General features: G+C 33.8%; 1 protein-coding gene across 1 annotated transcript in view; it reads right to left on the bottom strand.

Moving 5' to 3' along the window:
* LOC134700558 (uncharacterized) overlaps nt 1–20,664 on the bottom strand; it is a 77,426-nt gene that overhangs the window by 27,283 nt on the left and 29,479 nt on the right. Inside the window, exons 2-4 of the mRNA XM_063561937.1 lie at nt 14,300–14,404; nt 7,201–7,272; nt 4,834–4,885 (exon numbers count right to left, since the gene is read on the bottom strand). Coding sequence (XP_063418007.1) covers nt 4,834–4,885; nt 7,201–7,272; nt 14,300–14,404 — 229 coding nt within the window. The remainder of the gene's footprint in view (nt 1–4,833; nt 4,886–7,200; nt 7,273–14,299; nt 14,405–20,664) is intronic.

A 20,664-nucleotide genomic window follows, 5' to 3' on the forward strand; every position in this document is an offset into this window, starting at 1 on the left:
CAAATATTTATTTAAGGGCAATCACTTAATTTCGACATGGGCCATGGTTTATAAACAGTCTTTAAACTAATATGAGCTGATAGTTATGTAACTTTCTAAAAAATATTGATCTATTACTGTAAATAACAAGTAGTTACTATCAATCTAACTTAATTCTAAGTGTTCGGTAAACAGGAAGTTGTTGAGTGATGATCATGAAAACGCATCACACGGAATAGCTGACTTATATAAACCCAGAAACCAAATTTCAGAAATCCATTTAATGTAATTCCTGAGAAAAAAGCGACGAAAATATTATTGGACGGTCGGACAGACTGAAGACAACCCATGTGTAAAATTATGTAAGATGTAAAGTGTTTGGTTAACAGGAAGTTGTTGAGTGATTAATCTGAAAACACATCACACGGTATTATTATATAGCTGACTAATATATCAACCCTGAAACCAAATTTCAGAAACCTTGTCATGTAGTTCCTGAGAAAAAAAATGACGAAAAGGAGTAGGTCCGGTAAGGGCCGATTTTGGCCTCAATTTTTTAAGTTCATCTGACAAATTATTTTAGACCATTTTTAAACACTTACCTGTCTATTTCAATTGATTTAATTAGTTTTTGTGAAAGATTTTAACTGATTAAGTCATTAAAAACGCTCCGATTCAAGCTTAAATATGAAAAATCTATCAAATTTGCCAAAAAACGTCACTTTTCAGGTGGTTTTTGTCAAAAATGAAAGTGGCCGCCACCGTGTTCATGCTCAACCTTTAGATATATTTTATATTATTGTCAAATACAACTTGCATTTCAATATTATGAATGAACACGAATGCGGCCACTTTAATTTTAGACAGAAACCGTCTAAAATTAAACTAAAATGCTAATTTTGTGAAGATTTCAGTACTTTAACATGACTTTATGATGCTAGAACTCAATATATGTACATTGTATTGTCTAAAACAGCCCATATTTATGTTGCAGAATCATTCTACTTTCCAATAAATAGCTTCATGATTACATTATCACAATTTTGTAAAACTGCTATATTTTGGGGCCAAAAAGGGGTCTTACTGAACCTACTCCTTTGCAACTTGGATGGCATGTGTAAAATGATAAAATGTTTTGTAAACAGAAAGTTTTTGAGTGCTGATTATGAAAACGCATCACACGGTAAAATTGACTTATATAAACCCTGAAACAAAATTTCAGATATCCTTGTAATGTAATTTCTTGAGAAAAATGGGACGACATTTTTCAGTTTGGATGCCATATATAAAATGATGCAAGTGTTTGGTAAACAGCAAGTTGTTGAGTGATGAATCTGAAAACCCGTCCCACTGTATAGCTGACTTATATAATAAACCCTAGACCATATTTCAGAAATCCTTGTAATGCAGTCCCTGAGAAAGATACAACGAAAAATATTCATGGGACGGACTGACAGACTGATGGATGGACTGACATATGGACAGACAGAGGTAAAAAAGTATACCCCACCTTTTTAAAGCTGGGTTATAATTAACCTGAAAGTGGTACACTACACTGTAATTTCTTTATTGATAAAACATGATTGTTTTAATTTACATGTATTGTTCTAAAAAAATGCACTATGGAATAACTGTGTTCTGATACAGAGTTGCTATTACATGGAACTCTCATGTTTGATCATATATTAGAATGAAGAACAGAAGGTTCTGAATGTTCTGAGCCATACCAATACCGCAATCTGCACCAGAAAACAAATATCTATTATAACTGCAAATATCTTTGACTTACTGTTTGTGGTTCATCTTAAACTGACCTAATCACAAAGTTTAACATGTAAAATATACGCATACTTTTCAAAGTTTACAGACCATGACTGTGGGAACAAAGGCCAAATGATCTCCATGAATATGATATGTGCTTATTCTAATACACCTGCATATCAAACATTGTTGGTCCGCCTTAAATTGATCTAATCATCTAAATTTTAAGATTTATACTAAGATAACGTTCAAAGTTGATAGACCATGAGAAAGTTCGAAATTGACATTTTTAACAACTTGCCTTTTAGGCAAGTGACCATGATACATTAATTGTACGAGAGCATGGAGATAGAAAACTAGTTGTCTAAATTTTGTTCTTGGTTCATAAAATGTTAACTGCCATTTATGGATAAATAAAATCATGTAAATGCATTTCAAAACGGAATAAAATGTAGCCCATTTGCAAACGAAGGCATTTAATCCACCTAAGTCCAAATATTTATGATGAGACGTTTAAGCAAAATATCAAAATAACATTTCAAGAATTATAATTATTTGGATTATAGTGACGAAAGAGCAAATTTGAAGAAGAATATATGGTTTAAGTCATCATAATTTTCTGTCTTTACGTACACTTTGTACCTTTTTAATTGTTCTGGTAGCAATTGCTGTTTAAGAACACGCTGTTTTTTGGCAAGATGAAGATAGATGCTGGGAGGTAGTTTCGTGATTTTTTAAGGGGTCAAGTTTTCAGTTTTTGTCGTACAAATTAGAGCACTTTCTCTTTTTTCTGTTTGTGAGATAAACCAGTTGAATTGTAAAAAAACAGTCAAGGACAATTAACCGCCTACTGAGCCAAAAGTTTATGTTACGCTATTTCCTATCATATATTCATACACCAAATATAGTTAAACTATTGCTTATTGTATCTAACAAAGGGACTTAACCATCAAAACATAATATTAACTAATAGACCATGAAAATGAGATCAAAGTCAGATGAAACCTGCCCGACAGACTTGTAAACCTTACAATAATCCCATACACACAATATAGTTGACCTGTAGCTTGCAGGAACACAGCAATACAGAAAACACAAAGACTTAACATTGACCTATGAACAATAAAACTAGGTTGTTAGTTTTCTCAATTGAATTGTTTCATAAATTTCATGTAAGGGCCTATTATTCTCATTCCTGAAAGCGGTACGGTTGCCTATAATTGCTTACATCCACTTTATTTTAACTTTGGTGGATATTTGTCTCATTAACAATCAAACCACATCTCATTATTCTTATATCAAGGTCAGATGAAAACTGCAAAACAGACATAGATATAAAATATGGTATGATGGCAAGGAGACAACTATCCATCCAAGTCACAATTTGTAAAAGAAAAGCCATTATAGGTCAAAGTACCGTCTTCAACACGGAGCCTTGGCTCACATCGAACAGCAACCTATAAAGAGTTCCAACTAGAGGCTCTAGAGAGCCTGTGTCGCTCACCTTGGTACATGTGAATTAAACAAAGGAAGCAGACATTTGTCCGTGTAGTTTCAGTGGAAAATGTTAGTAAAAATTGACAAATTTTATGAAAATTGTTAAAAATTGATTATATAGGACAATAACTTCTTAGGGGGTCAATTGGCCATTTTGGTCATTTTGACTTATTTTTGAGTCTTAAATTGCTTTACATTATTGCTATTTACAGTTTATCTCCATCTATAATAATATTCAAGATAATAACCAAAAACAGTAAAATTTCCTTAAAATTACCAATTTAGGGGCAGCAACCCAACAATGGGTTGTCTGATTCATCTGAAAATTTCAGGGCAGATAGATCTTGACCTGATAAACAATTTAACCCTTAAGTCAGATTTGCTCTAAATGCTTTGGTTTTTGAGTTATAAGCCAAAAACAGCATTTTACCCCTATGTTCTATTTTTAGCCATGGCGGCTATCTTGGTTGGTTGGCCGGGTCAAAAAACACAATTTTTAAACTAGTTACATCAATGATGATTATGGCCCAGTTTGGTTTAATTTGGCTCAGTAGTTTCAGAGGAGAAGATTTTTGTAAAAGTTAACGACGGACGACAGACGACGGACGACAGACGCCAAGTGATGAGAAAAGCTCACTTGGCCCTTCGGGCCCGGTGAGCTAAAAATGACTAGTGTTAAACCATTCAAAAGGGGAAAACCAACTGTTTATTTCTATAAATAAACTGTTAACACAGAGAATTGTGTCTCACCTTTTTGTAATTTTGATAATGTAAATGTTGAAATTAAAAAAAAAACAATACTTAAGTTAGTTATGCAATATTCAAAGTCAATGAACCATGACTGAAGGTACATGGCTAACAAATCTCCATGGACATGAGATGTGCCAATGCTTATACAACTGCATACCATTGACTTAGTTTAAACATATTTATTCATAGTGGATTTGAAATATTGCAACTAATATTAATCCCTTTCCACTTAGCAGGTGCCAGTGCTACCCTGTAGCAGCATTAGCCTGCTCTTTTTTCGAAATCTACAAGGGTGTCTTTTACGTGCAAGAGATATGGCTGTCTCTTCACACGGATCAGCCGCTTATCGTCCCCTTCCGACGGACTATCATCGTTTCTCAAGAACTTTTTTTTTAATGAACCCTACTCTTCAAGTATAAAGACACAGAGTAGCGTTCGTCGTATCATGATTTCAAAGCTTTCAACATCGATTTCAAACAAATGCTATGAACTCTGGTTGTTCATGTCAAACACTCACGTGATACAAAACGGACAAGACCTCATACGGGAAAGATAAAACCCGAGGATTCCGGTTAAAAGTTTTGCGAGCGGAAGATCTTTTGTAGGAACGGAAAATGAAATAAAATCTTGCTGGTCAATACAAATTAAAAAAATTCATGCGGAATGAATTTATAGGGTCGGTCGGTTAAGGGCAAACAAACAATATTTTAATTTAAGCCTCATCAATACAATGCAATTAATTGGATAAAGTCGTACAGTAAACATGTTGTCATTCTGCAATTCCTAGAGTGGGTATAATCATAAAAATGTGTTAAAACTAATGAAATAAAAGTCAATAAAAATTACCTTCTCTCTCTTGTCCAGCAGGCACACCGGAATATTTCTCTGACATGACAGTCTGAAAAATGAGTAATATGCACTGTAAATATATCTTCACCAATATCACTTGAAGAACTATTAAAATATTTAGCTATAAACCACTTAGAAAATAATGTATAATACAAATGCTCCACATTACATGAAACATATCGAACACTTTTTCCTATTTTTCAAGATAAAAGAGAGATATATTTAAAAGTTTAAAGGGAACAGGTTGTTTTTGAATTTGTAAAATCCCCTTGCAGGTATTTTTGTCCAAACAAAAATTACACATTATGCAGGAAAAACCTGTCTTACTGATCATTTTGACCAAGTGTTAAAGTTTTAAAAATAAAACACAGAAATGAAAATAAACAAGAGGCTCAATCGAACTTGTATCGCTCACCTTAACATTTCTGCCAAAACTAAATTGGATTCATTGATAGATTGATTGACGATGGTTAACACAACTTTCAGAATTATTTGCTTCATCATTGCAGTCAGTTTATATTGGCGGAGGAAGCCTGAGTAGCCTTAGGTAACCATGGAAAAAAATGTCATTTAAGGTCAATAACTCCTATGGTCCATTGTTTTTGGTCAGGTTGACATTTTTAGATCATGTTATATTGATCTTTTCTGCTTTGAAAAGTTTTTACATATCTCATACAGTTTGTTTTTTTAGAAAAAAAAATCCCACCTGTTAAAAATTCATTTTATCGAAACAAAATTATAATTTGATCTATTAATTGTCATGTTGTCAACTATATAACAAATATTACATCAATATCTTCAACCATGACGGAATAAGATGTGGTAAACTGAGTACCTGCGTGAATCCCAAGAACCATAACTCTGCAAACTGATTATCAGAACCAAAATAAAATTTGATCTTGAACTATAATTTGTCAAGGTAACACTATGTACCAAATATCAAATCAATATCTTCAAGCATAATAAAAAAAGGCTTTTTGAAAAATTGATTATTTGCATGAATTTTTCAAGTCCAAGGACAAAAACTCAGGACAAAATCATCAGTCCGGAATAAAATCATAACTTGATCTGTAACTTGTCATGGTCAAACTATATACCAAATATCAAATCATAATCTTAAAGCATGACAAAAAAAAATGTGTGGAAAACTGATTACTTGCCTGAATTTCCTACGTCAAAGGACGATAACTCTTCAAAAAATTTTCAGATAGATCTGTAATTTTGTCATGGTAAAACTATATACCAAATATTAAATCAAAATCTTAAATATAAAAGAGATGATGTGGTATGATTGCCAATGAGATATTTGTTCCGCCTAACCAATGTTCCACTAGAAAACTTTGTTATAAACAAATGATAAACAATGTCATAATATCTGTTCCTGACAGAAAAAAAAATTCTATATCATTTATTCGTTTAGGAACATATACTGTTATATTTATTCCACTGGAAACAATATTCCAGAATACTTTTTCCATTTGGAACTTATATAATGAAGGAACTTCTATTTCAAGACAGAGACAACTCCACATAAGAGACCAAATGACACAGAAATTAACAAATGTAGGTCACCGTACAGCCTTCAACAATAAGCAAAGCTATAAAAGGCCCCAAAACGACAAATGTAAAACAATTCAAACAAAAAAACTAACAGCCTAATTTCTGTCAAAAAAAATGAACGCAAAACAAATAGGTCACACAGCAACAAAAGATAACCATTGGATTACAGGCTCCTGACTTATGACAGCAATACGAAAAATATGTGTGGAAACCCAATTGCTGGAGTGAATTTAGGAAGACATGCCACACGAAGAACACAAACTCACAACCTGAATGTTAAAAGGCTAGTGATAACTGAGTAGTCAACTAGGTAAAGGATACTTGCAAAGTTTTATTTAGGCCAAGCTTAAAATACAATACAGTTATCTCCATTTTTAAGCATTCTATATAAGATTTTTAAAAAAAACACAGTTAATAGTCGACAGTAACTGTCTGTGATAGAATATCATAAATCGAATTTTAAAAACTTGCTCTCGCCGCGTTCACTCTAGAATGAAATAGAAGACATCTATAAATTTTGTTGATTATTGAAGAAATCACATAACAATAAATAAGTGAATTGAAAAATGATGGCTTATCTAGTTGAAGTCCCCAAATATATGATGATGTCCAATCAAAATCATGTTAACAAATAATTGCATTACAATTTGAATTTTTTTTTCAAGACTAATGTTTAATTGTTTAAAGATTTTTCTCTTTAAGAATCTTGGTTTAGCAGCATTTGTATTCTTGGTTTTATATTTCTTTATATTTTGTAACTTATTTTCTACTTGAAGCATTTGTAATTCAACACTATATTTGTACCTGTAAGTATTCCATCACTTCTTTATAACTTCGGATCATCTCTTTTGCTGCTAAGTCGTATGGAGTCTTACCCTGAAATACACGTAACAGATAAATCTTTATATTGCTTTCATCTTTTTTATTACAAAGAAGACTTTTTTTACACATATCTTACAATTAGTAGCTGGGTGGTGTTTTATTTTATCTTTACATATATAACATTGTCGCTCCTATATCTCTTCAGACAACATTCAGATTATTGTTTACAATTTTCTGAAGACTTTTAACTCTTTTTTTTTATAAAGGATATTAATAAATGCTTCATCTGTCCCCATTTGGTCTTGTTTTTTTTGCAGTTTGAAGAATGATAAATGCATCTTTATATCTACATAAGGGCTGTGGGATTTGGGGGGATTTCATCTTTAACTATATTTTTACATTTTTTGGACACATTACAAATGTATCATGATTATTGACAGTTCTTTATATTCTTATATTATTCTCTATTCTTTATATTATTGTATCCAATTATTCTCTAGTCATTAACTGTTTGCCTATATCTCGATAAACCCTCTACATCCTCTTATATTTGTATAAACCCATTCACACCCTCCTGCATTAGTGTACCCATTCACAACCTTCTATATTTGTATACCCCATCCACATCCTCCTCTCCTTGTATTCCCCACCCACACCCTCTAACATCTGTATATCCCACTCACACCCTCTTATATATGTATACCCCATCCTCACCCTCCTATATCTGTATACCCCTTCCCTACCCTCCTATATCTGTATACCCCTTCCCTACCCTCCTATATCTGTATACCCTTTCCCTACCCTCCTATATCTGTAAAACCCCTCAACACCCTCCTATGTCTTTATACCCTATCCAAAGTCTCCTATATTTGAATAGCCCATCCACTGTTGAGATTGTCGCTGGAATGTAACATCCGTACTTTTGTACTTGTTCATTTTTTGACGTCATATTATTATGTGACAACTCCGTGGGTGGAAACACATTTGTTGTATATCAATATAATGGCTAAACAGTTGTCTTTACATACATTGCCTTAAGGCGAAGTGTACGTAATTGCACGCCCCTAGCGGAATACGGGATTAATAAGGTTCGACGTTAGTTACGCAAGTTATCTCCCTTACTCCAAGAAAGGACACAGTAAAGAGAAAATACTTCGTACGGTCTATCATAAATCCAACAAGCACGCCCATGCTGTCTTAAAAAAACCTAATCATGAGAAATTATCTGAATTACTCCATTTAGAAATCAAAGCATTCTATTGTTTAGTGCAGCCTGACTTTAATACTAGTTGATTTTTTTTGTTTCAGACACATGGGACAAAAAAGGCATTTCGTGTAAAAACTTTTGATATCAACAGATTGTAAAAACGCCTCACAACAGAATTATAAATAAATAAACATGTGACGATTCTACTTCTATTATTAATTATCTAATTTTTAAAATTAAACCTGAATTGACCCAACAATATCGTTTTAAAAGCCGTAGTTTTGAACAAAAACACACAGTACTCAACATACAGTTTTAGGTTACCGAACAATTAATGAATGACATGTGAAGTTAATTATTAGATTAAAAAAACGTTGACATGTTCGTATTTTGTGCTAATGAAAATTTTAGGACATGTTTTATATCAATTTAGAAAATAAGACGATACCAAGAGAATATAATTTGACGACTAGTCTAGGGCAACACCTACAAGTCGGAAGAACAAAGACAAAAGTTAACAAATTAGGCCCCAAAAATATACTCATAGTAAACTAAAAAGTGATCACTCTAATCATTTATCTTAGAATAAGTAAAAACTATGTCCTTCAACTTCCAGTTTTCAACTTTTTATACATGTGCAGAAAATAAACAGGTGTCTTCTATTCCGTCCGAAATTTATTGGAAAACTGAATCTAAATTTAGAACCAATTGAAATTGAAAGTACAAATACACATGATTCATGTATGATAAAAATATAACATGTCATTTCTTCTTTTTCAAATTCCAATTTCGAAGAGATAGCAAAATTTGTTATCTTTTATTGTGCCTGTGTTCATCATTTCAAATTTAAAAAAAAATGTAATTTTGACAGAGTAACGTGTTAATTATTCCTAATATGTCTCAATTCAAGATTATAAATGAGTAGAAAATATCATTACGGTTAAAGAAAAAAGGCCAGGAAAGTTTTGTGGCACTTGTAACTGTAATTTAATGTTTAGTGAAATGAGAGGTGAAATGACCTCAATGATTATCCAGGAAGATCTCGCACTCAGTCAGCTCTATGCTTTCACTTAGTTCATGATACATGTAATACATCATAATACAAGAATTGAGAAGCCCGTGGTGTACTAGCAGGGGCGGATCCAGCCATTAAAAAAGGGGGGGTGGGTTCCAACTATATGTCCCCATTCAAATGCATTGATCGGCCCAAAAAGGGGGGTCCAACTCCCGTAAGGATCTGCAAATTACTTGTCCAATAATGTAAGAATTTGGAGTTTCATATCATTGACATTCAACATTTTTTTTATAGGATATTACTTTTCTTATTATCAACATTGACCCCCCCCCCCCCAAAAAAAAAAAATGTATCCGATAAAAATCGTTGAATATACATTTCAAACTCCAAAGATTTGTATTATTGGACTAATAGTTTTATACTGGTTGTTATTCACTTTGTTTCAAGTCTGTTACTTCACAACATGGTATTTGTTTTTCGTAACTATTTTTTTCATTAAGAAGGTTGTTGATTTTCTAGTTGGAAATTTTTTGCATTTTTCATATCGGTGTTTTTGTGGCCTACACATTATGTTTTTGTCCCTTTAATTGTTGAAAAGAGTTTGGTTGTTAATAGTTATTGCTTACATCGACTTCATTTAACCAGTGGCGGGTAGTTAAATCATTGGATGTCATACCACATCTCCTTATTGTTTTATATGAAATAAATAGGAAAGCCGTGCATTTGCATTATGCAGAGGCTATATTCGTACGGCACTTTGCTGGGTAAACCCGTGTAGCAATACAGTATGAATAATCTCTGTGCATTACACTGAGTACATTCTTGTAACATTTTATTAGGTAAATTTTGAAAGCATCGAACATGATAATTCTCATAAGGTCGCATTCTTATATAATTAATTTTACACCAGTTAATTTAAAGCGTTACTCTATATTCATCGCTATTTAAAGCATTCCCCATCACAAATAGTATTTCATAACACTGCATGGGTATGTTGGGGTCGTTATTGCACTGACTAGGTACGTTGATCTCAAAAGAATCACATAAGGTGTAAGGTTTTCATTTTGAATATACATGTATGAAATATCTGCGACTGGTAGTTATACCAAATACTCCGATCTTTTCTATTTTAAAAAAAAATGTATATATAAGCGAGTCCTTCTTTTTAACCTCATTGCGGTCTAAAAAATTCTGAAGATAAAATGAAATGAAGCGTTTTTCTGGAATAACCTAGATAAGGGACACTAAAGGCAGAACATTTTAAAGCCACGGATGTATAAGAACTAAAATAGTTGAAGAACCATAGTATGCATTATGCTTATTGTTTAAATCCGTGTTACCCCAAGGGTGACTAGGGTAACGAAATATGGTCGCTTGGACTTCTCCTGACCGGCAGTAAAAGATTTGCCGAAGAGGAGCGTCCGTTTGGCTGTGCAGGATTTATTAAGCTCGCAGTCACTTCCGGTCAGAATGGGAACGCTAAATCCGATGCCTCGTGTACAGAGAGTGCCACACTCTATGCCCGTTAAAAACCATTGTAACAACTATAATTTAAGGGTTGAATATGTGTACTGTTGCATGCGGCAAAATTTCTGTCCCTATCCAATATACAATATACATGTAGTCTCATTTTCTAGTGGCACTCCAAATTTTCCAGACCATCATCCCGGATGGCCTCTGTTTATATGAAAAAACTTCCTATTGTATTTATTATTAAATTGTTCTCGTCCTGAACATTCATGACATATTTGCCACTGGACGTTAAGCAACCAACAATCAATCAATTTAAATCCTTAAATGTGGATTTTTAACAAATAATGCATGGAACAAACAAATATTTTCTTATGTTACTGAAACTTCATTCAGCAAACATTACATCATTCTTTGTCATTTAGTTAAAGAAAAGGGAAAGTGATCGAGATTGGAAATTCTGTAAAATAAAATATATTTTGGCAGAGATGCCTCTTTAGCATGTGTGTAACATGACTAATGAAATAGGTTTATGATGTAGACTATATTGTGTGCAAATCCTCAGATCAACAACATGCAGAATGACGAACATGAAAATATGCAGAAAATAGGTCTACTTTTTTAAATACAAACATACAGAAGTAAGATTGAAAACGAGGTGTATACCCGATCTTAGTATTAAAGCCGATCAATTCATTCTGACAACACTGTGTTAACCGGGACTAATTCAAACTCGATATTTGATTCATAAAAGAATTAAACAATCCATGCCAGCATTGAAAAAGGTTCGGAAATAACTCTAATATAGAAAAGATGAAATTAGAGTCTACGGCAAATTTCTTTCATTTGCGGTAAATTAATTTACAAACTTGCATTTTCTTTTGCGACAAAAATATTCTTTAAAATTAGTTAGTTTATTTCCTTATCAAATTATAGCGTAAGATCATTTGTAATACATAGGAAGACGGGTAATACACACGAACGCCATTGCTAAGGCATTGTACGATATAATAGAGTTTCGTCGTAGAAGTTGTGGCGACGTTACTGCAGACAATGATGTCGCCAGATAATTTCAATGTTCCGGCCAGAAACTAAACTTCAACAGAGAGTAGCATAAAAACTAGTACGGTTGCTAAGGACTTTCTTTGCACTGATGGATTCGTCTTTCATTTGTAAATCGTATATCAATTTTAGAAAAAAAATCCATTGTCCAACAAAATAGAAAATTTTGATAATGTAAAAATATCTGCTAATTTTGATGATTTTCCCTATATATCCTTTGTAATTTTGGTGTATCGAGTAGTTAATTTCAACGGCTCGTATCTCAAAAACGAAAACGGTTACCCCCTTCTTTTATTTCATTTTCTGGTGTAATTTTACAAGCAGAATTCGTAGGTGAAATTTAAAAAAAATCCATTGTAAAGTTTAATAACGTACACTTTAATTATCATCTATATACACACCCTCCTATATCTATAAAGCCCATACACACCCTTCTATATCTGTATAGTCCATACACACCTGCCTATATCTGTAACCCCATCCATACCCTTCTATATCTGTATATCCCATCCACACCCTTCTATATCTTTATATCCCATTCACACCCTCCTATATATGCATATCCCATCCACACCCTCTTATATCTGTATATCCCATCAACACCCTCCTGTATCTGTATACCCCTTCCCTACCCTCCTATATCTGTATACCCAACACACATCCTCCTATATCTATATACCCCATCAACACCCTTCTATATCTGTATACCCTATCCACACCCTCCTATGTCTGTATACCCTATCCACACCCTCCTGTCTGTAAACCCTATCCACATCCTCCTATGTCTGTATACCCTATCCACACCCTCCTTTGTCTGTATACCCTATCCACACCCTCCTATGTCTGTATACCCTATCCACACCCTCCTGTCTGTATACCCTATCCACACCCTCCTATGTCTGTATACCCTATCCACACCCTCCTATGTCTGTAAACCCTATCCACATCCTCCTATGTCTGTATACCCTATCCACACCCTCCTATGTCTGTATACCCCATCCACACCCTCCTATATCTGTATACCCTATCCACACCCTGCTATGTCTGTATACCCTTTCCACACCCTCCTATGTCTGTATACCCTATCCACACCCTGCTATGTCTGTATACCCTATCCACACCCTCCTATGTCTTTATACCCTATCCACACCCTCAAATGTCTGTATACCCAATTCACACTCTCCTATATCTGTTTACCCTATCCACACCCTCCTTTATCTGTATACCCTATCAACACCCTCCTATGTCTGTATACCCAATTCACACTCTCCTATATCTGTATACCCTATCCACACCCTCCTATGCCTTTATACCCCATTCACACCCTGCTATATCTGTATACCCTATCCACACCCTCCTATATCTGTATACCCCATCTACACCCTCCTATATCTGTATACCCCATCTACACCCTCCTATATCTGTATACCCCATCTACACCCTCCTATATATGTATACCCCATCCACACCCTCCTGTATCTGTATACCCTATCCACACACTCCTATATATGTATACCCCATCCACACTGTCCTATATCTGTTCCCAATCCACACCCTCCTTATACATGAATACTGAATCCACACCCTCCTATATCTGTATATTGTTATTTTACAGTATTTCATGGTTTTTAGTGTTTACATTGATATTGTATAAATAAGGAAATTAACAAATATGAAAACAGGAATTTGAAGAAATTTGCAATTGTCATATGAGTATCTATTTCAAATAATTGAACTAGATATTTTGAAGCTGCCAATAATATGAAATAAATAGCCAATTTTTATTTCCCCTCTTTTGAATCATATAAATATTGTCTAGTTAATTTCTTGATTCAAAAAATTATCTGTCATTTCCCACCTTAAGTCTTTGTTTGCATCTGTTTAAACATTACAAACACGATGAACGCATTGCTTAGAATATTTTGATACCAATTAATAATTTTGTTATAATTGTCAAGACAGCAGATTGTTGTTTGACAGTTTATTTAAACTGGTTTTAGTCCAATCTTATTGTTTATCCATACACATTTTTGAATAAAAATAAACATTTCTGGTACAACTAATCACCCAAAATGTGCAAGTGGTCTAATTAAAAGCATTAGATGTTGGGAGATTTTGGTAAAAATATTATGTTCATGTGTTTTATAGTAAAATTTAGCCATCCAAGTCTATAAAACATTTTCATATTTTAAATCCAATTTAAATAATCATATGATTTTCAACTATAGCCTTGAAAAAAAATCCATTTGACCAAACATATCTCATACATCATTTTAGTGATTCATTACTTAATAGTTGAACACAGGTCATATACTATAAAATATTACCTTATGTGATTTAACCAAGGGACTGGCACCTTGTTCTACCAGATATCTTGTGATCTGTAGATATCCCTCCCTAGCAGCCATATGTAAAGCTGTTTCTCCATGGATCTATAATATAACCAAATAACATGTAACTATTATGTACAATACTTTAATATCAATATCAATAATATACAACATATCCTACAACTGACATTAAAACTTGTCTGATAAACTGAACAATGTTGTGTAATAAATATAAACAAAATATATATCACATGAATCAGTGGTCAAAACTGAATAAAATGACCAGTCACACTTGTATTCATATTGTATATAAACAATAAATGAACATGTTTTGTTGTGAAATGTCAAAACTTCCATTCAACCTGATATCTTAAAAAAAAAAAATTTCAAGAAATGTGTAAAATAATTATATCAATGGATTCAGTAGAACAAAACAAGTAAAATGAGACCCCACTTTATATGATTATTACACATATTTGTTTCGTTAAAACTGTCTGATTAACAACAGGATTTAGCGTAGATTCAGTATAATTGTTCATTTTAATAAAAAAAAAATTGAAGAAACATGAAAAGGAGTAATATTTTCTGATTCAGAACAATAATACGAGTAAAATGAGACCCCCACTTTATATAATTAGTACAAATATTTGTTCATTTAACCTGTCTAATTAACAACATGATTTAGTGTAGATTAATAGTTATGTGATCAGACTAAGTAGATAACATACATTTGTGATGTCGATCTTACATCCTGTATCAATGAGGAGACGACAGATCTCCAGGTGTCCTCTCCTGGCAGCCACCATTAATGCTGTCCATTCAAATTTGAAATAATGACAATTTAGACCATTTCGCACATCATATAACTTTTTAAAGGCCGTACTTTAACCTATAATGGTTTAATTTTTAAATTGTTATTTGGATGGAGAGTTGTCTCATTGGCACTCACACCACATCTTCCTATATCTATATAGAGAAAAAAACGTATTGAAAGCTTGCGTTCATTTAACTATAGATTTATAATTAAGATTTATTGAATAATCATCATAATATTTCTTGACATTATGAAGCCCAATTTAAGCCACTTTGGAAAGGTATCAAACTTTTTAAAGTAGTCCGTAAAAATGTTTGATTCCGTTACATAATATTTTATGAAAATATTTAAAACTACCAAGAAATCATGCATGCAAGAGTCGGGCATACTTCAAGAAATGTTTATTTGTTTATTTATTATGAAGGGGGAAAACTATCAATATATACCCTGCATATACTCAAGCATACCTGGAAATTATTATTTACTGTTCTGAAAATATAAACAACGACATTAAAGGTGCATTCTCATTTATCCAACTGTTTAAAATTTTAGGTAGTAAAGGTAAAAATAAAAGTTGGATAGATGAGATCAAAGGTAATCAAGAAGAAAGGGTTTTTCAATTAGAGTTTGGGTTGAATGACAGGTGAAAAATAAGACTGAAATTATACCCGGATTAAATTTTCTGTAGTATTATTTAGCATAGCATGTTAAAATGTGCAACTGACATTAAGTTAATGTAATTTTAATCATTTGAAAGTATTTTTAAGTTTTATAACCGTTAATTAAAATGTGAACTGGATAGAAAAATATCAGTTGCACTTTTATTCTGTTAAACTACGTCCCCCGCTGGCGGCCATATTGGATGATGGATCGGCTACAAAGTAACAACACTTGGAAATCACCTCATATGGAACATTCATACTATGTTTGGTTTCATCCCATTTAGTGGTTCTCTGAAAGAAGTCATGTGTATGCATTTCATGTGATTTTAATTACTGTCATTATTGGATTTATCAACTTATTTATGGCTTATGTCACACCTTTTAATTGTTTCAGACGTGTCAGATTATGACTGAGGATTATGACCGGTAATTAATATACACAGTATTCTGAATAAATGAATGAATGAATGAATGACTAATCTTTATTCTCATAAACCAAATACATAGTTAGATAAATTAAAGAACCTTAGTGAGCACGCTCACATACCCCACGTCCCCACATTGTCATTGGAGAAATTAAATAAGTGTAAGAAAAACAAATTGTATAAGAAAAATTAATTTCCTGCCAATATGCACAACTACATAGTATGTCCTCATTATCTGAAAGGGTTTCGTGAAATTCTGTTGTGTGGTTTGAGAGGAGTTGCGATGACAAACTGTTGCAGTAGTACATTAAAGTAAATAAGTTCAAAGGGGCGTAACTCCTAGAAAAAAAATTGAATCGCAATTTCCCCTCGATATGCACAACTACATAGTATGTCCTCATTATCTGAAAAGGTTTCGTGAAATTCTGTTGTGTGGTTTGAGAGAAGTTGCGATGACAAACTGTTGCAGTAGTACATTAAAGTAAATAAGTTCAAAGGGACACAACTCCTAGAAAAAAAATTGAATCGCAATTTCCCTTCGATATGCACAACTACATAGTATGTCCTCATTATCTGAAAAGGTTTCGTGAAATTCTGTTGTGTGGTTTGAGAGAAGTTGCGATGACAAACTGTTGCAGTAGTACATTAAAGTAAACAAGTTCAAAGGGACATAACTCCTAGAAAAAAAATTGAATCGCAATTTCCCGTTGATATGCACAACTACATAGTATGTCCTCATTATCTGAAACGGTTTCGTGAAATTCTGTTGTGTGGTTTGAGAGGAGTTGCGATGACAAACTGTTGCAGTAGTACATTAGAGTAAATAAATTCAAAGGGGCGTAACTCCTAGAAAAAAAATTGAATCGCAATTTCCTGTCGATATGCACAACTACATAGTATGTCAACATTATCTGAAAAGGTTTTCGTGAAATTCTGTTGTGTGGTTTGAGAGGAGTTGCGATGACAAACTGTTGCAGTAGTACATTAAAGTAAATAAGTTCTAAGGGGCGTAACTCCTAGAAAAAAAAATGAATCGCATTTTCCCGTCGATATGCACAACTACATAGTATGTCCTTATTATCTGAAAAGGTTTCGTGAAATTCTGTTGTGTGGTTTGAGAGGAGTTGCGATGACAAGAAGCAGGACTGACGTACGGACGGACGGACTGACGGATGGACGGAAGGGACAAAAACATTATGCTCTCCGCAACTCGTTTCGTGGGGTATAATAAACATATAGTTGTACTAACCAGGAGGATAGACTTTCACAAAAATAGTTTCTCATTGTTCTCACGATTTATATGATTATAAAAACGTTAAAAAAAAATCCGCTCTAAATATGTAATGTTCCGTCAGTTACTTTGTTCCAGCGGAACTTTTCAACTAGTTATTTCGTTCCGATGGAAAAAAGTCGAAAAGTTCCGGAAAAAAGTAGCTAGTTGAAAAGTCCCGGAACAATGTAGCTAGTTGAATAGTAAACCCGAACCCTTACCCTAATCAAAGAGGAACTTTGTGACTAGTTAAGGTAGCACACTACAAAGATGTTTTCACTCCCAATCCGACAACTTTAAACTGATGTATTTCATTTCATCCTTCTTTAAATTTTATAAATGAGGTACCAAAAGAAAGAAGAAAGATTAATCTTTCAAATTGTGACAATTTCATTTTGACAGAATTATTACATAATTAATTGTCATGTAATCAGTTGCTATATTGTGATGTCCACACTTGAATGAAATTAGCTTCTTTGTTATTCATAGCATCACAAAACATTTTATAGATTCTTGTACAACACAGCTTCAAGCTTGACCTCCAAAACTGTGTCTCAGATTTCCAAAAACATCAATAGAACAAATATAATACCAAATTAAATTTAGTGATCTCTTGTGAATTGATGTTGCAAACTTCATTGAAGATTTATGAGAGAATGAAATATAATAGGAAAAAATCTGAGACACAGTTTTGGAGGTCAAACTGTGTTGTACAATATCTGATAAAATATTTTGGGATACTATGTAATAATTATTTCATAATGAAATTATCATAATTTGAAAGATATATCCTTCTTCTTTCTTTTGGTACCTCATTTATTAAATTTAAAAAAGGATAAGAGAAATTACATCAGTTTGAAGGTGTCTGATTGAGGATGAAAAATCTTTGTATTGTGCTACCTTAATAAGTTCCGTTTGACTTTTGTGGCTAGTATCTTTGTTCCCCTTTGAAAAGGTTCAAAGATAATATGTTGCGCATTTACTTTACATCAATTCTTCAAATGGAACTTTCAGTGGCGGATCCAGAAATTTTCATAAGTGGGGGCCCACTGACTGACCTAAGAGGGGGCCCGCTCCAGTCACGCTTCAGTGATTCCCTATATAAGCAACCAAATGTTTTCCCAAAAAGGGGGGGGGCAGCCCCCCCTCCCCTAAATCCGCCTTTGACTTTGTGACTGGTTGACAATGGTTGATAAGTTCCGTTGGAACCTTTTGGGCTAGTTTGTTAGTTCCGGTTTTGACTTATTTGCCAAAGAGGAACTTTGTGGCTAGTTGATAAGTTCCTTTTGACTTTTGTAATCAGTATCTTGGTTCCCCCTTGAAATGTTCAAATATAATATGTTGCGCTTTTACTTTGCATCAATTCTCCAAATGGAACTTTATGCCTGGTTGATAAGTTCCGTTGGAACTTATGTGCTAGTTTGTTAGTTCCGGTTTTGACTAATTTGGCAAAAAGGAACTTTCTAACTAGTTGATATGTTCCGTTGGAACTTTTCAACTAGTCACTTTGTTCCGGTGGAACTTTTAAACAGGAGGAAAACAAAATAACTGTTAATAAGTTCCTCCGGAACTTTTCGACTAGTTAGTTCTTTCCGCCCGGAACTTTCCAACGTCGGAACAAAAAAGCATTTACAAATACACCTTATTTATAAAAGGAGCATCCTCATGGGGTTTTTGATTATGTGATACATATTGCGGCAAAAACTGTTTTCTGTTCTTCTGTGTGGTATGTCTTTCCATTTTAGATGTTCTATCATGTCACTAACGCTTGATGTGTTTTTGTTTCGGTTAGTGACATATCTAGCAGCCCTTCTCTGTACTTTTTCTATTTTGTTAATATCCTCAGTAAAGTAAGGGTCCCAGACTGAACAGGCATATTCTAGTGATGGTCTAAATAAAGATGTATATGCCTGTTCCTTTACTGAGGTGGAACTGATGTTAAGATTCCTTCCCAGAAAACCTTGTACTGTTGGCTTTATTATGCCCCACCTACGATAGTAGAGGGGCATTATGTTTTCTGGTCTGTGCCTCCGTTCGTCCGTCCGTTCGTTCGTCCGTTCGTTCGTCCCGCTCCAGGTTATTTTTTTTGGTCGAGGTAGTTTTTGATGAAGCTGAAGTCCAATCAATTTGAAACTTCGTACACTTGTTGCTTATGATATAATCTTTCTAATTTTAAAGCCAAATTAGACATTTGACCCCAATTTCATGGTCCACTGAACATAGAAAATGAAAGTGCGAGTTTCAGGTTAAAGTTTTTGGTCAAGGTAGTTTTTGATGAAGCTGAAGTCCAATCAACTTGAAACTGAATACACTTGTTGCTTATGATATGATATTTCTAATTTTAATGCCAAATTAGATTTTCTACCCAATTTCACGGTCCATTGCACATGGAAAATGATAGTGCGAGTGGGGCATCCGTGTACTTAGGACACATTCTTGTTACAGATGGTGTTTATGTGACTGCTATTTTAGGTCTGATTGAATTGTCACGCCTAGGTATTTTGCCTTATCAACATGTTCAAGAATGTGGCCATGTCTAGAGTGTAGTTATATGCGAATGGATATTTATTTCGGCTGATGGACATAACATTAATACACTTAATTGTCAGGGTGAAAAGCCATTTTCCATGTATTTTCCCAAATGCCTAGTGTGTCAAGGTCTTTTTGTAGGGTTTCAAATAAAAATAGACTTGGACCCAGAACACATCCTTGAGGCACTCCTGACCCAACATGGAGATAGCCTGAAGTCTCACCCTCTAGGATAACTGCTTGGGTGCGACATGATAAAAAGCCCTGTATCCATGCATTTGCTTTCCCATGTATCCCATAGTAATTTAGCTTGAGTGTTAACAAGTTATGACTGACTTTATCAAAAGCTTTAGAGAAGTCCATTATAAGTACATCTGTTTGTTTTGAGTTTTCAATATTTATAGTAACATCGTCTATAAGTTCCAAAATATAAAAAAAGAAGATGTAGTATGATTGCCAATGAGACAACTATCCACAAAAAACCAAAATGACACAAACATTAACAACTATAGGTCACTGTACGGCCTTCAACAATGAGCAAAGCCCATACCGCATAGTCAGCAAAGTTGAGTTTCCGCTCGTCAGTAGTAGACAGATTCCGTTTTCTGAAATAACGCCGCACCCTCGTTTGAAAAATCCTGGACTCGCCCTGAGTCTTGTAT

This window comes from Mytilus trossulus, unplaced genomic scaffold (assembly GCF_036588685.1).
Source record: "Mytilus trossulus isolate FHL-02 unplaced genomic scaffold, PNRI_Mtr1.1.1.hap1 h1tg000158l__unscaffolded, whole genome shotgun sequence".
In the NCBI taxonomy this organism is placed as follows: domain Eukaryota; kingdom Metazoa; phylum Mollusca; class Bivalvia; order Mytilida; family Mytilidae; genus Mytilus; species Mytilus trossulus.